This window comes from Amblyraja radiata, chromosome 21 (assembly GCF_010909765.2).
Source record: "Amblyraja radiata isolate CabotCenter1 chromosome 21, sAmbRad1.1.pri, whole genome shotgun sequence".
Classification (NCBI taxonomy): domain Eukaryota; kingdom Metazoa; phylum Chordata; class Chondrichthyes; order Rajiformes; family Rajidae; genus Amblyraja; species Amblyraja radiata.
In genome coordinates this window covers 3884634-3903380 of record NC_045976.1, presented here as the reverse complement: position 1 = coordinate 3903380, position 18747 = coordinate 3884634, and the positions used below count along the sequence as shown (strand labels likewise).

The 18747-nt window shown below is 45.7% G+C and overlaps 1 protein-coding gene across 1 annotated transcript in view; it reads right to left on the bottom strand.

Annotated features, from left to right (window-relative positions):
- Positions 1 to 18747, bottom strand: part of plxnc1 (plexin C1) — a 134859-nt gene that overhangs the window by 93256 nt on the left and 22856 nt on the right. The window contains exon 3 of the mRNA XM_033039317.1: positions 10731 to 10865. Within this exon, the coding sequence (XP_032895208.1) occupies positions 10731 to 10865 (135 nt within the window). The remainder of the gene's footprint in view (positions 1 to 10730; positions 10866 to 18747) is intronic.

Genomic DNA, 18747 nt, shown 5'->3' with positions numbered 1-18747 from the left:
TCTTCCTTCCTGTTTTTGCCACCAAAGTGGATAAACTCACATTTATCCACATTAAACTGCATCTGCCCACTCACCCAACCTGTCGAAGTCACCCTGCATCCTCATAGCATCCTCCTCACAGTTCACACTGCCACCCAGCTTTGTGTCATCTGCAAATTTGCTAATGTTACTTTTAATCCCTTCATCTAAATCATTAATATATATTGTAAATAGTATTTGTTGAATCTTCTCAAACGCCTGTACGCTGATGTGTTTTCTTGATAACCACACGGCGACACGATGACGCAGCGGTTGAGCTGCTGCCTTACAGCACCAGAGACCCAGGTTCGATCCTGACTACGGGTGCTGTCTGTATGGAGTTTGTACGTTCTCCCCGTGACCAGCGTGGGTTTTCTCGGGGATCTCCGGTTTCCTCCCACACTCCAAAGCCGTACAGGTTTATAGGTTAATTGGCTCCGGTACAATTGTAAATTGTCCCTAGTGTGCATAGGATAGTGTTAGTGTGCGGGAATTACTGGTTGGTGCGGGCTCGGTGAGCCGAAGGGCCTTATTTTTAAGAAGCGATGAGGTGACACGGTGGAGCCATCAGTCAAAATTAAAAACCTTTCAAAACAAATCTATCACCTGGAATAAGTATTTTGTTCACTCATTTAAAACCCACATTGCCCAACCCCTGTCACACAGCATGTTCCTTCTCTTCCCTTTCTACCACCAAGTCTAGAACCACTGGTTTAGTTTGGTGTAGAGATACAGTGCTAAACAGGCTCTTCTGCCCACCAACTCCATGCCGACCGGCGATCCCCACACACTAACACCACCTGATTGTAATTGATCGATGGGACAATTTACAATTAAACCAGACCAATTAACCTATAAACCTGTACGTCTTTGGAGCAGTTTGTCAGTGGAAGCAAACCGGAGATCCTGGAGAAAACCCACACGGTCACGGTGAGAACGTACATACTCCATACAAACAGCACCTGTAGTCAGGATCTGACCCGGGTCTCTGGCGCTGTAAGGCAGCAACTCTCCCGCTGTGCTTAGTTTAGTTATTATTTATCTGTATTGCTAGATTTTTTAGCTTCTACACTGCATTTAGTAACTTTCCTTATTCCTTAAGCCACGATTGACCACTCAGACGTTGATCCATGGGATTTACTTTGCCATCCACCCTCCTTCATGTATTCCTTTCTATTCCTCCCATTGTTTGTGCCGTTGGCCACATACCCCACCAACCCCTCCACCCTATATTTCCTCTGGATCTCACCAAATACATGCTGGTGAGTACTACAACGGCAAATTAATCTTCGTAAATGCGCAAAGAGCATATACTTGGCAATGATGTCATTGCTAGTTCCTCACGTTACGTCTCAGTTTAAAAACACTCTAGGCCGAAACCAGAATAAGCTTTTGAAATACAGCTACATCCTCAATATAAAGCACACTTCCCAGTGACAAGGCGAAATGCCTCTGGATTTGGTAGCTTCTAAATTTCTTATTAAAACGGCAGATCAAAATCTTGCAGGTCACAGCACAGTTAGCTTAGTTATAATAAATACTAAACCAAGTGGGACCCGTTGGGCCCCGTCCCCCAACGTGGGGGGGAGGGGGGGGGGGGGGTGGTGGCGTCGGCGTTCACTCCGGGGGGAGGAAGGGGCGATGAATGTGGGGGGGCGATGAGAATTCCCCCCCCCCCCCACTCCCGATCGGCCCTCCCCACTCCCTGCCTTGTGTCCAAACACCAGGATCATGGGACCAAAATGCAACTAGAACTTGATGGGCAGCCCCTTCAGATATTGGTAGAGAGGCAGCAACCTCGTTACCATTGGCAACATCCCATGGTGATGTCATTGTGGCAGTCGGCAGCCAGCTTGAGAGCCCATTGTGATTGGTGCTGTCAGTGAGAAGACAGTTTTGGCTGTTGTAAAAATTTCAAAGATTAATAACTTTGGAAATATAGGTGGAAATGCGACGATAAGATGTTTATCGCCACCACGGGAAAAATGTGAGTAGGGTGTGTGAAAATGGGAAGGCTGTGGTCTAGTGTTTGGAAGAAGATAGGAATTAACCATTGACACCATTGACTAACATCTCCTAGTTTGCGGATGACACGAAGCTGGGGGGCAGTGTTAGCTGTGAGGAGGATGCTAGGAGGCTGCAAGGTGACTTGGATAGGTTGGGTGAGTGGGCAAATGCATGGCAGATGCAGTATAATAGTAAGATTAAACGAGAACTTACCAGTTTGAAGTTTGATCTGTATTTTATGAGGAGTTACGATGAGGGATTACGTGAAGAACCCGCTCAGTGCGCAGGCGCGGCATACTTCCAAGCAGCGGTGTGGAATCACAGATAGACACAGTTATTTTGAAGTAAACATAGTAAAGATAAGGAGACATCAATTTATTAGTTTGATCCATATAATGAGGGTGGGAGCGGAGGGCACGTAATCCCTCATCGTAACTCCTCATAAAATACAGATCAAACTTCAAACTGGTAAGTTCTCGTTTAATCTTACTATTTTACTTCGGAGTCACGTGAGTGACTACGTGAAGATTTCAAAGCTCTGTGATTTCAAACCGTGTAACAGTTTCATTTCACTCACTGCCGAAGTTCTTGAGGGAGGAAGTGTTATCGTAATGAACCAATGAGTCTATTTGTAGAAAAACACAATGGTATTTTTTAAACAATAACAACAAAGAATTAAGTTGCTCCCCTGGGCTTAAATTAAATATTTGCAGTTCGTAAATCTTTACTGCAAATAAACCAGGTTTTGCCAACGGCTTATTATAAAATTTCTGAACGGTCTTTTCCCTTCCCACCATCCTGCTGTAGCCAGGATGTGGTCTATAGGCATGTCCATTCTTTAGCCGTCGACATGGATGCTGCCCTGGTGGAATAAAATTTGTACATGTTAGTGTTTATCCCAGCAGTTTCTAGCACCTGCTTGAGCCATCTCGCAATGGTTTGGCTCGTACCCCACCATAAGGTTTTTGTGACTGACCCACAAGGCTTTTCATCTCCCTCGAATATTCTGGTTGTGTCTATGTAGGATAGTAGGTGGGTCATGGCACATAACCGTGGTTCTGGTGGGTAAGCCACGACTGGATTAGGTGTTCCTGGTCTGCTCTGTTTGACCAGTCGCTGGATAACGACAGATCTGGTCTGGAGCTGTGATCATGTTGTCCAGTCGCAATAGGTGTAGTGACTGGACCCTCTGAGCGGATACAAGTGCCATCAACATGAGCGTCTTTAGTGTAGCTTGCTCGAGGCCGGGGGATCTGGCTGGTGGCCATTCCCTGAGATATGTCAGGACCACACTGATATCCCAAATATGGGTATACCTGGGCTTAGGGCTTGATATTGTAAATGCCCTTCATCAGTTTTACCACCAGTGGATGGGATCCCATCGCCTGTTGTCCTGCCGCTGGTTTGAGATAAGCAGAAAGAGCACTCTGCGCTGTGTTGATGGCACTGTAGCTGATCCCTACATCGTGGTGTAGATGGCCAGGAACTCCAGTATGTTGGTGGCTGTAGCTGTTGCGTATGTTGTCCATGTTTCCTGGCAGTACTTCTCCCTTTTTTGATGCTGGTTAAGTACTGCCTCTTGGTGGATGTTCGAAGGGATGCCGACATGGTGGTGATGGTTTGTTTGGACAATCCCAGTTCCAGGTAAGGTCTGTTCAAACTTGCAACCCAGGCGTTTAATTTTCTCATGGCATGGGTGTTTAGCTTACCTGGTAGGTAAGTAGCTGATAGCCAAATATGTCTTTCGACATACCATTGCCAAATTATGTTGACCAATTTGTCGCATGATAATGATTTTATGCCACCCATATGGTTAATATAAGCCATCACCGTAGTATTTATCAATTTGTAACCGAACATGCAAGTGCTGCATATTAGATAAATATGCTTTTAAACCATAAAAGGCGCCCAACATCTCTAGATAGTTAATGCCCAGTGTAAGTAGTAATGATGACTCTAGTTTAGTCCATCTACCACTTGTGCTGGATATGGAGTTAGTCGCTCCCCAGCCTTGAGCACTGGCATCTGTTTGAATAACTAAAGTAGGGTTAGTGATAAAGATAGGGCTGAAACTATGCCAAACGTTTTCTGCCCACCACTGTAGCTCTGATTGAACTTACCCACTGTACCCTTCAGTGGGTAAGTTCATGACACGATCATAGTGACCTGTATGTCGTTTTATTGCCCGTACCTTTGCTCTCTGTAAAAATTTTTGATAGTGCAAAGGTCCGAATTGTGTAGCCAGAAATGCTGCTACCATTTCCCCAATTACTCTTGCTACTTGTCAAATAGTTGGTCGCTCGTTGACCATTAATTTGTTGCATGATTGTGCTAATTCAACCATTTTTGCCTTTGGCAAGGTAACAGTCATATGGACTGAGTTAATTGTGAAGCCCAGGTAGTCCATGATAGTGGATGGCTTCAACTTAGATTTATCTGGATGTAGGACGAACCCCAGAGTTTCGAGGAGCTGTTTTGTAGCTGATACTGCTGCCACAGCCAATTCCATCGTTTTCCCTACTATGAGAATATCCTCCAGATATGCCATGACAATATGTTTTTGTTTTGTTAGTATTGCCATGGCTGGGTTCAATATTTTGGTGAATAATCTTGGGCTGAAGTTCGCCCATAGGGCAATGCTTTGTACCATCCAGATAAATTTTAGGTATCTGCGATGATCCTTGTATATGGGTACTAGATAGTAAGCATCTTTAAGATAAATGCTTGCCATGAAGTGTCCTTTGGAATTCAGTTGTTTGGCAGTAACATATGTCTCCATTTTGAAATGTATATACTTAACAAATTTGTTTAGTGATGTTAAGTCAATGATGATGCGACAGACACCATCTTTTTTGGTTTTAGTGAATATATTCGATACAAATTCCAAAGGTTCATGTTTGGTCTTTTCGATGACCCCCTTTGTGATAAGTCTCACCAGTTCAGCTTGTCCCTCACGTTTCTCTTTGACGGAGGGAAAATACCCTTTGGGGCCATTGTTGAACTGGCGGCGTTTTTTCTGACATGAATTGTATTTTATATCCTGTAATGTTGTTGAGTATATACTTGTCACTCGTGACCATACCCCATGCTTCTTTAAACAAGTGTAATCTCCCCCCTGTTAATAAAGCACCCTTATTCTCTATATGCTGGTAGGGACCAGACCCACCTACCTCCATGGTTATTGGCGATTCTGTTTCTTCATTTTCCTGAAGATTTTGTTCTGACGTGCTGGCGATGTTGGGGGGAGGCGCATTTTCCAGAGGGTCCGCTGCGGGCCCTGATCTGAAAGATCTTTGGGGATAATGTGCGGACCCCAAGCGTTCACCAGTCCCATATTGCGGACGTCGACTGGTGGATGCCGTGGGGTGCTGCCGCTTGGGTATCGGAGGTCTTGGTTTGCTCGTCCTGGGGCCTGCCCTCATTAGGCCGAAGGTTTTTGATGCTTCCTGCATCTCCTTCAGTTTTTTATTGAAATCTTTCCCAAATAGCAGCGCGTCCGTCTCCGCCGCTGGGGCTTTACACAAGCCAGCAAATTTGGGATTGAGGGCAGGTCTTATGTTTCCCTCCGGAGATTGTTGATCTCAAATTGTGTGGTACACATTAATGCCAGCACATGCTGCTGGCAGGTATCCATCTCCGTGGTCTCCACGGAACGAGCAAAGGCTGTGATGGCTGACGTCAGGAGCCTTAGGATCCGCTGTAGCTTGAGTTCTTGGGTCTGGATGTGTGACCCACATGCCCCCAGATTTGGCTGTTGACACTTTTTACTTTTAGGGCCTCACCGTTTTCTGGTGCTGTGTTGTTTCAGCAGCTCAGCGAGCACCTTTTCCAGTAATGGTTGATGCTGGCCGCCATTCTTGGTTCCAGCGGTGCTCCAGCCCGTGGGGTTGCTACAAGCGGTCCATCACGCCCAACAGCTCTTCATGTTCCTGCACCCCTGGCATACTCCCGAATTCGTCCGCCTGCCCCTGTTCCAGACCAGCCCAGCCCTGGTCACCAATGCTAGCCTCCAGTAATGAGGGAGCAGAGGGCAGTGCATGAAGCACTGTGGAGGGGGTGCCTGACCTCCCTCCGCGAGAGCGCTCTTTCTGCGCATCTCGCTGGAGCTGCTCCAATTGCTGTTGGATGCAGCTCAGGCGGCTGTCTCTCCTCCATTTAGGTGGAGACATGTCCCCGTCCGACGAATCGGACGCCACCGGCCGGATGCCTGTTCGGATGGCTAGACATCCAGCCCGCAGTTCAGGCACTAGCGGGACTGGGCTCGGCGCAGTGATGGGGATAGCGGAGTGACCGGTAATTGTTCCTACCGCCTGTTGCTGCCCCCCCTGCAATGGAACGCTCCTCCGCTGGAGTCGAGCGGGGGACAGGTTCTTCTGGAGCTTTTGCCTTGTAGTAGCGAGAGCGCCCCTCAAGCAGCGCGTCTCGCAGGCACCTGCTCTGTGAGCCGCTCCAGCGGCTCAGGCGGCTCTCTCTCCCCCCGTGCGGGTGGAGAGACGTCCCGTCCGACATCGGGAACACCTGCCAGATGCCTCTTGAGTGGCTATGCGTCCAGCCCGCTGCTTCAGGTACTAGCGGGCTGGCCTCGGCACGGTGTCGGGGAATTACGGAACACCGGGTAACGCTCCTACCGCCTGTTGCTGCCCCCCTCCCCAACGGGAAAACGGGGGACAGTTTTGTTCCAGAGCCTTTTTCTCTGCCTGTAAAAAACACAAGCAGAAAAAGGCTCACCTGTAAAAGAAAACCCGACCTCAGGGTACTCACCTGACGGTCCGGTTCATCCTGTAACGGGAAAGCCTAACTCCCGTGCCAGCCGCTGTTGCACTGCTGGCGTAATGCCGCCCCTGCGCACTGAGCGGGTTCTTCACGTAGTCACTCACGTGACTCCGAAGTAAAATGTGGATAAATGTGAGGTTATCCACTTTGGTGGCAAAAACAGGAAAGTAGACTATTATCTGAATGGTGACCAATTAGGAAAAGGGGAGATGCAACGAGACCTGGGTGTCATGGTATACCAGTCATAGAAAGTAGGAATGCAGGTGCAGCAGATAGTGAAGAAAGCGAATGGTATGTGAGCATTCATAGCAAAAGGATTTGAGTATAAGAGCAGGGAGGTTCTACTGCAGTTGTACAGGGTCTTGGTGAGACCACACCTGGAGTATTGCGTACAGTTTTGGTCTCCTAATCTGAGGAAAAACATTCTTGCCATAGAGGGAGTACAGAGAAGGTTCACCAGACTGATTCCTGGGATGGCAGGACTTTCATATGAAGAAAGACTGGATAGACTCGGCTTGTACACGCTGGAATTCAGAAGATTGAGGGGGGATCTTATAGAAACTTACAAATTCTTAAGGGGTTGGACAGGCTAGATGCAGGAATATTATTCCCGATGTTGGGGAAGTCCAGAACTAGGGGTCACAGTTTAAGGATAAGAGGGAAGTCTTTTAGGACCGAGATGAGAAAATCATTTTTTACACAGAGAGTGGTGAATCTGTGGAATTCTCTGCCACAGAAGGTAGTTGAGGCCAGTTCATTGGCTATATTTAAGAGGGAGTTAGATGTGGCCCTTGTGGCTAAAGGGATCAGGGGGTATGGAGAGAAGGCAGGGATGGGATACCGAGTTGGATGATCAGCCATGATCATATCGAATGGTGGTGCAGGTTCGAAGGGCCGAATGGCCTACTCCTGCACCTATTTTCTATGTTTCTATGACACAGAGACACATCGTGGGCACAAACCAAAGACTTTTAGTTATATAGATATTGGAGGTTGTAAATAGCTGCGGGTAATAAAACCTGCTGAAAAGCAGGGTTCCTTATCTATTGAGGGGGGGGGGATAGTTGTTTGCAGTTCTGCTTATGTTCTTATCCGTTGCAACCCTGAGATTACAGCTGCTCTTTGTCACTGTGTTTGGCAGGCAAGTCCCCAGAGGTTAATGAACAGTCTTTTTCAATAAGTGGACCCCATCTATTCTCTCTACAGGGATATTGACATCTATAGTATTTGTAGATATATTGGAGAAAAATGTTCAAGGTAACATAACATAAAGTGTAGGGTTAAAGATAGCTCTGGGAAAAGACAAAGATGGAAGGTTACAGAGACATCGATCTATGATGACATATTTCAAATCTATAAGAAACCATTGTGTCATGAGAATATAAAATGCTGTAGGTACTGTGAATCTTTGAAACACTTTGGGATCTCTGAGAGTGTTTTACAGTACGCATTGTTAAGGCCTTCAATAAATCGACTTGTTTGATAGACTCACCACTGATCTACATGCTGTTTTATTTTGTGTCCATGTCTATCCAGATACAGGGCATGGGTAGAGCACAAAACAGCACAAAAGTCCCCCTACAACCTTATACTTCAGGATCAGCAATAGCAGCCTTTCCTGGTAATTCTTGGATGTCTTGAGACTATGTTGGTGGGTCTTTCTCTTGAAACTGCTGCCACTGGTTTTCCAATGTGCTTCAGGAAAGGAATCCTCCCATCCTTACTCAGCGTAGAAATGACTGCAGACCGACTGAAACGTTTGGTCATTTACTTCTCTTTAAAATGGACCAGAATCAGTTTGGTTCAAAGGTGTAAGTCTTGGCTGGAGCTGGTAGTGATGTGTACATGCTGTGAATGAGTGGGGAGAACCTCCCGTGGTGGAAGAATTCCCACGTTACTGCTGGTCAAGGGGTCTCAGGACCTTCATCTCTCTGTAAAAGTAATGACACCAGGATGGTGTGTAACATGATGGAAACACAGTGCACAGTCACTGCCTTACAGCGTCAGAGATTCGGGTTTGATCCTGACTACGGGTGCTGTCTGTACAGAGTTTGTACATTCTCCCCATGACCATGTATGTTTTCTTCAGGTGCTCCAGTTTCCTCCCACAATCCAAAGATGTACAGGTTTTGTAGGTTAATTGGCTTGGTATAATTATAAATTGTCCCTCTTGTGTGTAGGATAGTGCTAACGTGCGGGGATCGCTGGTCGGTGCCGTCTTGGTAAATTGTCTTCAGTGTATAGGATAATGCTAGTGTATGGGTTGATCGCTAGTTGGTGTGGACTCGGTGGGCCGAATGGCCTGTTTCTGGCTGTATCTCTAAAGTCTAAAGTAAAGTCCAAAGTCATCAGATTACAATTTCACAAGTTGGAACTCTCAAAGCAATTGGCTCCAAAATAAAAAAATCTGGGGTGATGGAATTTTACTTCCTGGTTCTGAAATCAGTCAAAGTGATACAAGAAGAGTTAATTAATAAGGGAAATACAAATTTCCTCCTCACAAAGAAGGTTACAAAGCAACCAGAAATAAATAACGCAGCGTCATGCGACGTATTTGTGGCAGGAGAAATAATGTTTGCTCACTAGTGGTCAACTATACAGCAAACAGAATGAATTTACACCAAAATGACTGTCTATTTAGAGAGCAGAGGGAAATGGTGATAGAATGATAGAAACAACATATTTGACTAAAAATAATCCAATTATCTTCATCCTGGTGTCGCCACTATTAAAATCAGTAAAAACTTAAATCTTTCAAAGATTTGGGTACCGATGATCAAGGCAAAAATATTTATTTTATCACAGGTTTTGAATTTGAAAAGAAAATTAACTCACTTTTTTCATTTCACACTTTGCCGTGTTCTAAATTACAATTCCAAATATATTAAAATGAATCTGGAACCCAAACAGTTCATTAAACATCTTCAGGGAATGACATCTGCTGACCTTCCCCCTACCATTCTATGACCAGATTTACAGCGTGGAAACAGGCTCATCGGCCCACCGAGTCCGCGCCGACCAGTGATCACCTCACACACCAGCACTATCCTACACATTGCGGACAAGGGCGGCACAGTGGTGCAGAGGTGGAGTTGCTGCCTGACAACGCCAGAGACCCGGGTACAATCCTGACTACGGGTGCTGTCTGTACAGAGTTTGCACGTTCTTCCTGTGACTGTGAGTTTTCTCTGGGTGCCCTGGTTTTCTCCCACACTCCAAAAAGGTACAGGTTTGTATGTATTTGGGTTCGGTAAAATTTTAAATTGTCCCAAATGTGTAGGACAGTGATAGTGTATGGGAATCGCTGCTTTGCACGGTCTTGGTGGGTCGAAGGGGCTGTTTCCATGCTGCATCTCTAAAGTCTAATATTAATAAAGATCTGGAACCCAATCAGTTCATTCAAGGTTTTCAGGGAATGACACTTGCTGACCTCCTCCCTACCAATTCTGGAGTTTGTGATACACCAGATCCCCACCAACACAGCTGGCCTTTAAATGTCCTGCAAAATCGCTGAGCCCATCACTCATGTTCATACGTTACAGCAGCAGAATGAGGCCATTCAGCCCATCAAGTCTACACCACCATTCAATTATGGCTGATCTATCTTTCCCTCTCAACCCCATTCTCCAGCCTTCTCCCCATAACCCCTGACACCCGTTCTAATCAAGAATCTATCAATCTCCACCTTAAAAATATCCATTGACTCGGATTCAACAGCTTTCTGCGGCAATGAATTCCACAGATTCATCACCCGCAGATTAAAGAAATTCCTCCTTGTCTCCTATAGCAAGCAGTAGATCCAAGGACCATCCAGCAACCACCTTCTCAGGCCAACTGCAGATAGTTACAAGCATCAGCTTTGCCATAATGTCACATGCCAGGAATGAAAGACATTAATTACATGATAGAACTGTGAAAAAAAATCAGCTTACCATCCTCTCAGTTAACAGGTAGAAGTAATGTGGATCTATTTTATCAAACATTATGCTGTGTTTAATTGGAGATTCATCTTGTAGTTCAATCAGAATACTCGGCCGAAGTACTTTCATGTTTTCATCCAGAACCAGCTGCAATAAAAGTCATGCAGTTAATAATCTAACAAATAGTATGATAGAGACATTGTTTCCCCAGTCTGAGATAGAATCTGTCCTTAACTAACATCAGCTAAAACTGCTACTCCCCATACGAGCGGCACGGTGGCGCAGCGGTAGAGTTGCTGCCCTGAAAGCTCCAGAGACCCAGGTTCGATCCTGACTCTGGGCGCTGTCTGTATGGAGTTTGTACATTCTCCCTGTGACCGCGTGGGTTTTCTCCGGGTGCTTTGGCTTCCTCCCATATCCCCAAAACATGCTGGTTTGTAGATTAAATGGGCTCTGTAAATTGTCCCTAGAGTGTAGGATAAAATTAGCGTACAGGGCTACTGTTGTTCAGCGTGGACTCGATAGGCCTTCGGGCCTGTTTCCACGCTGTATCTCATATATTTATTTATTTAAATAAATATCAATTTTCCTCATTGTTTGTAAGAAATTGCCGTACTCAGATTGACCACTGCATTTCCCAACTTTACAGTAACAATTGATTCCACGTCTAAAGTATTGGACAGTCTGTGGCAGTGCTGAACAGCAAGTCACTAAAAGCAGACTGCAGGAGGAACACTGCAGGTTAAGCAGCATCACTATAGGCAAAGGAATAGTCAACATGGACTTTGTGGACAGGACTTGTTATTCTTTATCTGTTTTACAGAAAGTAAAATTATGCATAAAAGTGCAGCATGAACCAAGGACACTCAGTGAGGATCATTGTAAAATATCACAAAGCATGATCAAAAACTCACCCGATAGTAATTTAGAACATTTTGTGTAAGTGATGCTGCAAATTAATTGACTGCAGTACCTGGAAATCCGATTAATATTCTGCACCATGTTTTAGAGTTTGAGATATAGCACGGAAACAGGCCCTTCAGCCCACTTGCTAACCAGTGGTCATCCTTACTCTAGCAATATCTTACACGCTAGGGACAACTTACTTTTTTACCAAAGACATCAAATGCATTTTAGCTGGAATGGGATGCGATTGCAACTGTTTCTCGTTACATGACAGCATCCCACCAATGCATCTGATGCGTTAATGCATCACACACACTAATGTAATGCCCATATAATGCCATTTCTCAGCTGCTGAGTTTAGTTTAGATATACAGCCCGGAAACAGACTCTTTGGCCCAATGAGTCCGCATTGACCAGTGATCCGCGTGCATTAACACCACCCTACACACACTAGGGACAATTTATGTTTATACCAAGCCAATTAACCTAAAAACCTGTATGTCTTTGGAGTGTGGGAGGAAACCGAAGATCTCAGAGAAAACCCATGCAGCTCATGGGGAGAAGGTACAAACTCCGTACAGACCGCACCCATGGTCAGGATCAAACCGAGGTCTCCGGTGCTGTAAAGAAGCAACTCTACTGCTGCGCCACATGCTGCCCTATGCTACTGCCAGTATTGATTGCAGCTCTGAGCTCCAAGGCAATGGCAGAGCTCTGACAGTCACAGACAGACCATGGTACCATGTGCTCAAAGTAACAGCACTTAAAGGGCACTCACAACAGGAGGTTTCCGCAAGTAACTGCAGACCTCTACTGAGGATGTCAAGAGTGTTTTATTGTCATGTGTCTAAGACAGAACAATGACATTCTTACTTGCAGCAGCACAACAGAATATGTAAACATGGTACTCTGTAAATAATATAATAAATGAGAAAAATAAGTCTGCACGGTTGTGCAGCGGTAGAGTTGCTGCCTTACAGACGTGGGTTCCATCCTGACTACGGGTGCTGTCTGTACGAAGTTTGCACATTCTCCCTGTGACCGTGTGGGTTTTCTCTGGGTGCTCCAGTTCCCTTCCACACTCCAAAGACATACAAGTTTGTAGGTTCATTGGCTTGGATAAAAATGGTAAATAGTCCCTAGCGTGTAGGATAGTGTTCATGTACGGGGATTGCTGGTCAGCGCGGATTAACAAGCTTGTATCACATGACACTACTGTCGATTCCCACTTAAAAACTGGCACTTGGCAAGTACAAGTACTAGAGTATAAGGCCAAGACAAACTCTTAACTGTCTGTTCACGATCCATATCCCTCCATGTCACCCCTTTTATCTAGCAAGGTAACTCACATCACGGTCTACATACCAGAAATCATCAGAACAATGCAACCAAAGTGGAGATGCTGGAAGACAGAGCGATAGTCAAGATAGTGGTAGGAGTTGGAGGGCCTGCAATGGATATTGGTTCATGAGTAATGGAGATGTCAAGAAAGGGAAGGAAAGTGTCAGAGACAGACCACGTGGCAGAGAGCAGGGTGAAAGTTGGCAGCAAAGATGCTGAAATACTCAAGTTCAGTTCAAGTGCAGGATGCAGCACCAATAGTTATCAGTTTAACAGGGAAAGAGGAGGAATTAATTTAAGCAAAGAAAGGTGATGTTGCTTACAACATCACGGGCGGCACGGTGACGTAGCAGTAGAGCTACTGCCTCACAACGCCAGAGACCCGGGTTAAATCCTGACAACGCCAGAGACCCGGGTTAAATCCTGACTACGGGTGCTGTCTGTACGGAGTTTGTACATTCTCCCGGTGACCTGCGTGTGTTTTCCTCTGAGTGCTACGGTTATAATTGTAAATTGTCCCCAGTGTGTGTGTGTGTGTGTGTGTGTGTGTGTGTGTGTGTGTGTGTGTGTGTGTGTGTGTGTGTGTGTGTGTGTGTGTGATATTGTACGGGGATCAGTGGTCGGCACGGACTCGGTGGGCTGAAAGGCCTGTTTCAGCGCTGTATCTCTAAACTAAAAAAAAAGTACCCAGCTCAGCCTTACCTGAACAGAGGTGTATGGAGCAAGCAGAAGCGATTAAAGAAGGCGGAAGATGCATCATTGCCTCAGAGGATACCAATTATTAATAATTACAAGAATCGGCAAGAAAAATAAGAAATGGCTGATTATAGTCATAGAGTGAAATAGCATAAACATGGGCCCATCGATTTAACTTGCCCACAACAGGTCCTATCTGCACTAGTCCCACCTGCCTGCGTTTGCCCATATCCCTCTAAACCTGTCCTATCCATGTACCTATCTAACTGTTTCTTAAACTTTGCGAAAGTCCCTGCCTCAACTACCTCCTCTGGCAGCTGGTTCCATACACCCACCATCCTTTGTGTAAAAAAGTTACCCCTCAGGTTCCCATTAAATCTTTCCCCCCTCACATTAAACCTATGTCCTCTGGTTCTCCATTCACCTATTCTGGGCAAGAGACTTTGTGATCCCGAACTATTCCTCTAATGATTTTGTACACTTCTATAAGATTACGTCTCATCCTCCTGCGCTCCAAGGAACAGAGTCCTAGCCTGCTCAGTACCTCAAGTCCTGGCAACATCTTTGTAAATCTTCTCTCCACTTTTTCCAGCTCAACAACATCTTTCCACTAACGGTGTCAAAATCTGAACACAATACTCTAAATGCAGCCTCACCTACGTCTTATATAACAGCAACATGACCTCCCAACTTGCTCTGTACTCAATACTCTGACTGATGAAGGCCAATGTGCCAAAAGCCTTTTTCACCACCCTATTTACCTATGACGCATCTTTCAAGGAACCACGCACCTGCACTCCTAGATCCCTCTGCTCTACAACACTCCCCAGTGCCATCCCATCCACTGTGTAGGCCCTGCCCATGTTGAGCTTTCCAAAATCCAACACCTCACATTTCTCTTTATTAAATTCCAACAACTATTCCTCAGCTCACCTGCCCATCCGATCAAGATCCTGCTGCAATTTTTGACAACTATCTTCACTCTCTGCAATGTCACCCACATTAGTATCAACTGCAAGCTTGATTATGGCGCTGGTGAGGCAGGCAGTGCTTCTGAAACATGAACCTTCATATTGAGGATGAAGCAGTAGCTGTGATCATTGCAGATGAACTACGACCAGGCCATTCCTGTCAGGCTATTGCAGGCCAGTTTAGCCGGCAATTCTACATTGCAGAATAACATCTGGGATTGAGTTAAAATTGACAAAATGAACACAAAATTACTCCCTGTTACTGCTTGGGCGACTGCAGGGACAAGACAATATGCTCTCTGAGGATCTTTTACACAGAGAGTGGTTAATAACTGGAACTTACTACCTAAAGTGGTGGTGAAATCAGAGGCAAATGCTGTCTGATGAAAAACGTTGTGCCTACTTGAGGTGAACTCGTTGGTTTGAAAAATGTAATGGCTCCCAGAGGGTAAGGTTTAATTGTTCTCTATATCTATCAGTGTAATCTACACAAAATTGATATTTTTCAGAGGAAGATGTGATAACCAATATTCTAGGCCAATTTACGTGCCTTGGGAAACTCAGTTCCCACTGCTGTTGGGCAGCACTTTGTTGGCCACGGTTTCCCTAACCTGACATCACAGGACTATGTCAATGCTGGTGCTTTGTTCCTGTCCAGGAATGATGCAGTGCACGTGGACCATCGCACTGAGGAAGCTGTGGTGGGAGCGTTGCCAGGGCAATGCAGTCCCCCACACCACAGCACTCGACAGGAAGGCTTGATGGGGAAGTGAAGCCCTACATACACTCTGGAGCCCTCCCCCCAACACCTGGCCCCACTGACACAGTTACTTTCTATGGCAAGGTGGCACCGAGCAATTGCCACGAGCAACAACAAGGCTTCAGATGGTGGAAACTAACGTCCCATACACAGGTCTGAAGAAGGGTCTCAACCCGAAACATCACCCATTCCTTCTCTCCAGAGATGCTGCCTGTCCCGCTGAGTTACTCCAGCTTTTGTGTCTATCTTCGATTTAAACCAGCATCTGCTGTTCCTTCCTACACATCCCATACACGGTTATATTAATGAGAATCATAGTCATAGCGTCTTACAGTGTGGAAACAGGCCCTTCAGCCCAACTTGCCCACACTGGCCAACATGTCCCAGCTACACTAGTCCCACCTGCCTGCGTTTGGCCCATAACCCTCTAAACCTGAGCTATCCATGTACCTGTCTAACTCTTTCTTAAATGTTGCAACCGTACCTGCTTCAACTACCTCTTCCATCAGCTCGTTCCACACACCCACCACCCTTTGCATGAGAAGGTTACCACTCAGGTTCCTATTAAATCTTTCCCCCCTCACCTTAAACCTATGTCCTCTGTATTGAAATAAAAGAGTAAAAACAAAACCACTTAACTTCCCTTATTTCACCCATCATTTGAAAAGTTTAGTTTAGTTTAGAGATACAGCGCAGAAACAGGACTTTTGGCTTACCAAGTCCGCACTGCCCGGCGATCCCCGCACACTAACACTATCCTACACACACTAGCGACAATTGTTTTTACATTTACCAAGCCAATTAACCTACAAACCTGTACGTCTTTGGAGTGTGGGAGGAGACTGAAGATCTTGAAAAAAACCCACGCAGGTCACGGGAAGAACGTACAAGTTCCATACAGACAGCACCCGTAGTCGGGATCGAATCCGGGTCTCCGCCACTGTAGGCGTTGTAAGGCAGCAACTCTACCACTGTGCCACTGTGCAGCACACTCTCTCTCTGTCCTTCCCCCACCCTAGTTCTCGGTGGGCTGAAGGGCCTGTTTCCGCGCTGTATCTCTAAAATAAACTAAACTGAGATGCTGCCTGACATGCTGAGTTGCTCCAGCACTCTGTGTCTATCTTGGGAGGGAGGGAGTTGGCTCACTGGAGGACACATGCACAGGCATCTGACCTCCAGTGCGTTCTGTCCTTTTATGGTAGAGTGACCGACTGCTTCCTTGTACAAACACCAGTACAATCCAGACTTTCTTTTATCCTAGGTAGACAAAAATGCTGGAGAAACTCAGCGGGTGAGGCAGCATCTATGGAGTGAAGGACATAGGCAACGTTTCGGGCCGAAACCCTTATTCAGACTTTCCAGCACCTGCAGTTCCTTCTTAAACTTTGTTTTATCCTGTCTTTTTGATATTCCAAGCAAAGTATTGACATTTGGAGGAATTGGGAATGTGCATCCTTCGAGCTGCAGAAAATCATCTGAGATGGGAAGGACAGGTTTGGAGGGATATGGACCAAACGCAGGCAGATGGGACTAGTGTAGGTGTTTGCTGGTGAGTGCAGGTTGGGCTGAAGGGCCTGTTTCCACACTGTATCACTCAATCGCTTGGGTTTGGGTGCATGGCCAATCACAAGCTGCATAGGCGTGATGGGCTGTACATCTGAAGACAACATTTCTGTGTTTCCGGAGGATGTCTGGACAAAGATAGATTGCTTTTGGAAATGGAAGGGTGGGCTACTGGGCAAAGCGTGCTTTTTCCGAGAATGTGTTAGTACAGCAGTCCACTTTCATGCATGTGTCAAGACAGTTGGGCGGTAAATCACAAAGTGGAACGTACAGCGGAAAGGTTGGTTGAACACTAACTCTCTGGAGTGGTTAGTTTAAGCGTTTTGACTCGGTGACACCCTATAGTGTGAAAACCTATTGTCTTGGTGCCCACACTGAGGTATTGATGTTCTTCCTCAGTGTGATGCCCAGAATTTACATTTCCTGTTACAGATGGTTCAGATTGGGGACTTTCTCGTTTGCACATACAATTCCCCTATTTATAAAACCACCGACCAGCATCCGCAGTTCCTCCCGACACATTTTGCAAAATCTCCTCAAGGTACCCTTACTTCTCCTCCTCGCTCCGACAATTTCTGCAACACCCCCTCTCTTGCTGCACCCCCTCTGTGATTCCTCCTGCTCTCGTAAATCCTGTCAATATCTCTCATTCACCTTTCCCCTGACTCTCAGTCTGAAGAAGGGTGTCGACCTAAGACGTCACCCATTCCTTCTCTCCAGAGAAGCTGCCTGCCTGAGTTACTCCGGCTCTCTGTTTCTGTCTTCAGTTTAAACCATCATCTACAGTTCCTTCCTACACAAGTGACTCTCCAACGTTTTCCCACCACCACCTTGGCATTTCTATACACTTAGCACTTAATCTGGGATTGTGTTTATGTATGGTAATAATTTCCTGAACAGTATACAAAAAAGAATTTCACTGTACCTCAGTACATGTGATAATAAAGAACCATTGAATCATTGTATGATAAGAGGATTTTAAAGACATTTAGACAAGTACATGGATAGGACAGGTTTAGAGGGATATGGGCCCTATGCAGGCAGGTGGGACTAGTGTAGATGGAGCATATTGGTCGGCATGGGCAAGTTGGGCCTGTGTCTGTGTTGTATGACTTCAGCATGCATATTGAGAAGATGCATCTTGCAACCACAGTCACGCAGCACAAGAGTAAAGAAGCAACAAATTTGTGCGACACGATAATTAGGTGACAGTTCAATTATGTTCATAAGTTATAGGAATGGAATTAGGCCATTTGGCCCATCAAGTCTACTCCGCCATTCATCATGGCTGATCTATCCCTCCCTCTTAACCCCATTCTCCTGCCTATTATTTGAGCATGATACATTTGAGCAGACTCCAAGCCAAATATTTTGATGAGACACATTCATTGCCAAAATATCAGTCATGCTAGAGTCATATATCAGCCCAACTTCGCCATGCTGACCAACATGCCCCATCACACTAGTCCCACCTGCCTGCATTGGGCCCATATCCCTATAAACCTGTCCTATCCATATACATAGAAACATAGAAAATAGGTGCAGGAGGAGGCCATTCGGCCCTTCGAGCCAGCACCGCCATTCATTGTGATCATGGCTGATCATCCCCTATCAATAACCCGTGCCTGCCTTCTCCCCATATCCCTTGACTCCACTAGCCCCTAGAGCTCTATCTAACTCTCTTATATCTGTCTAATACCTGTCTTATACCTCTCTTATACCTGTCCAAATGTCTTTTAAATCATCTTACAGTGCAATGATTCAATGGTTCTTTATTATCACATGTACTGAG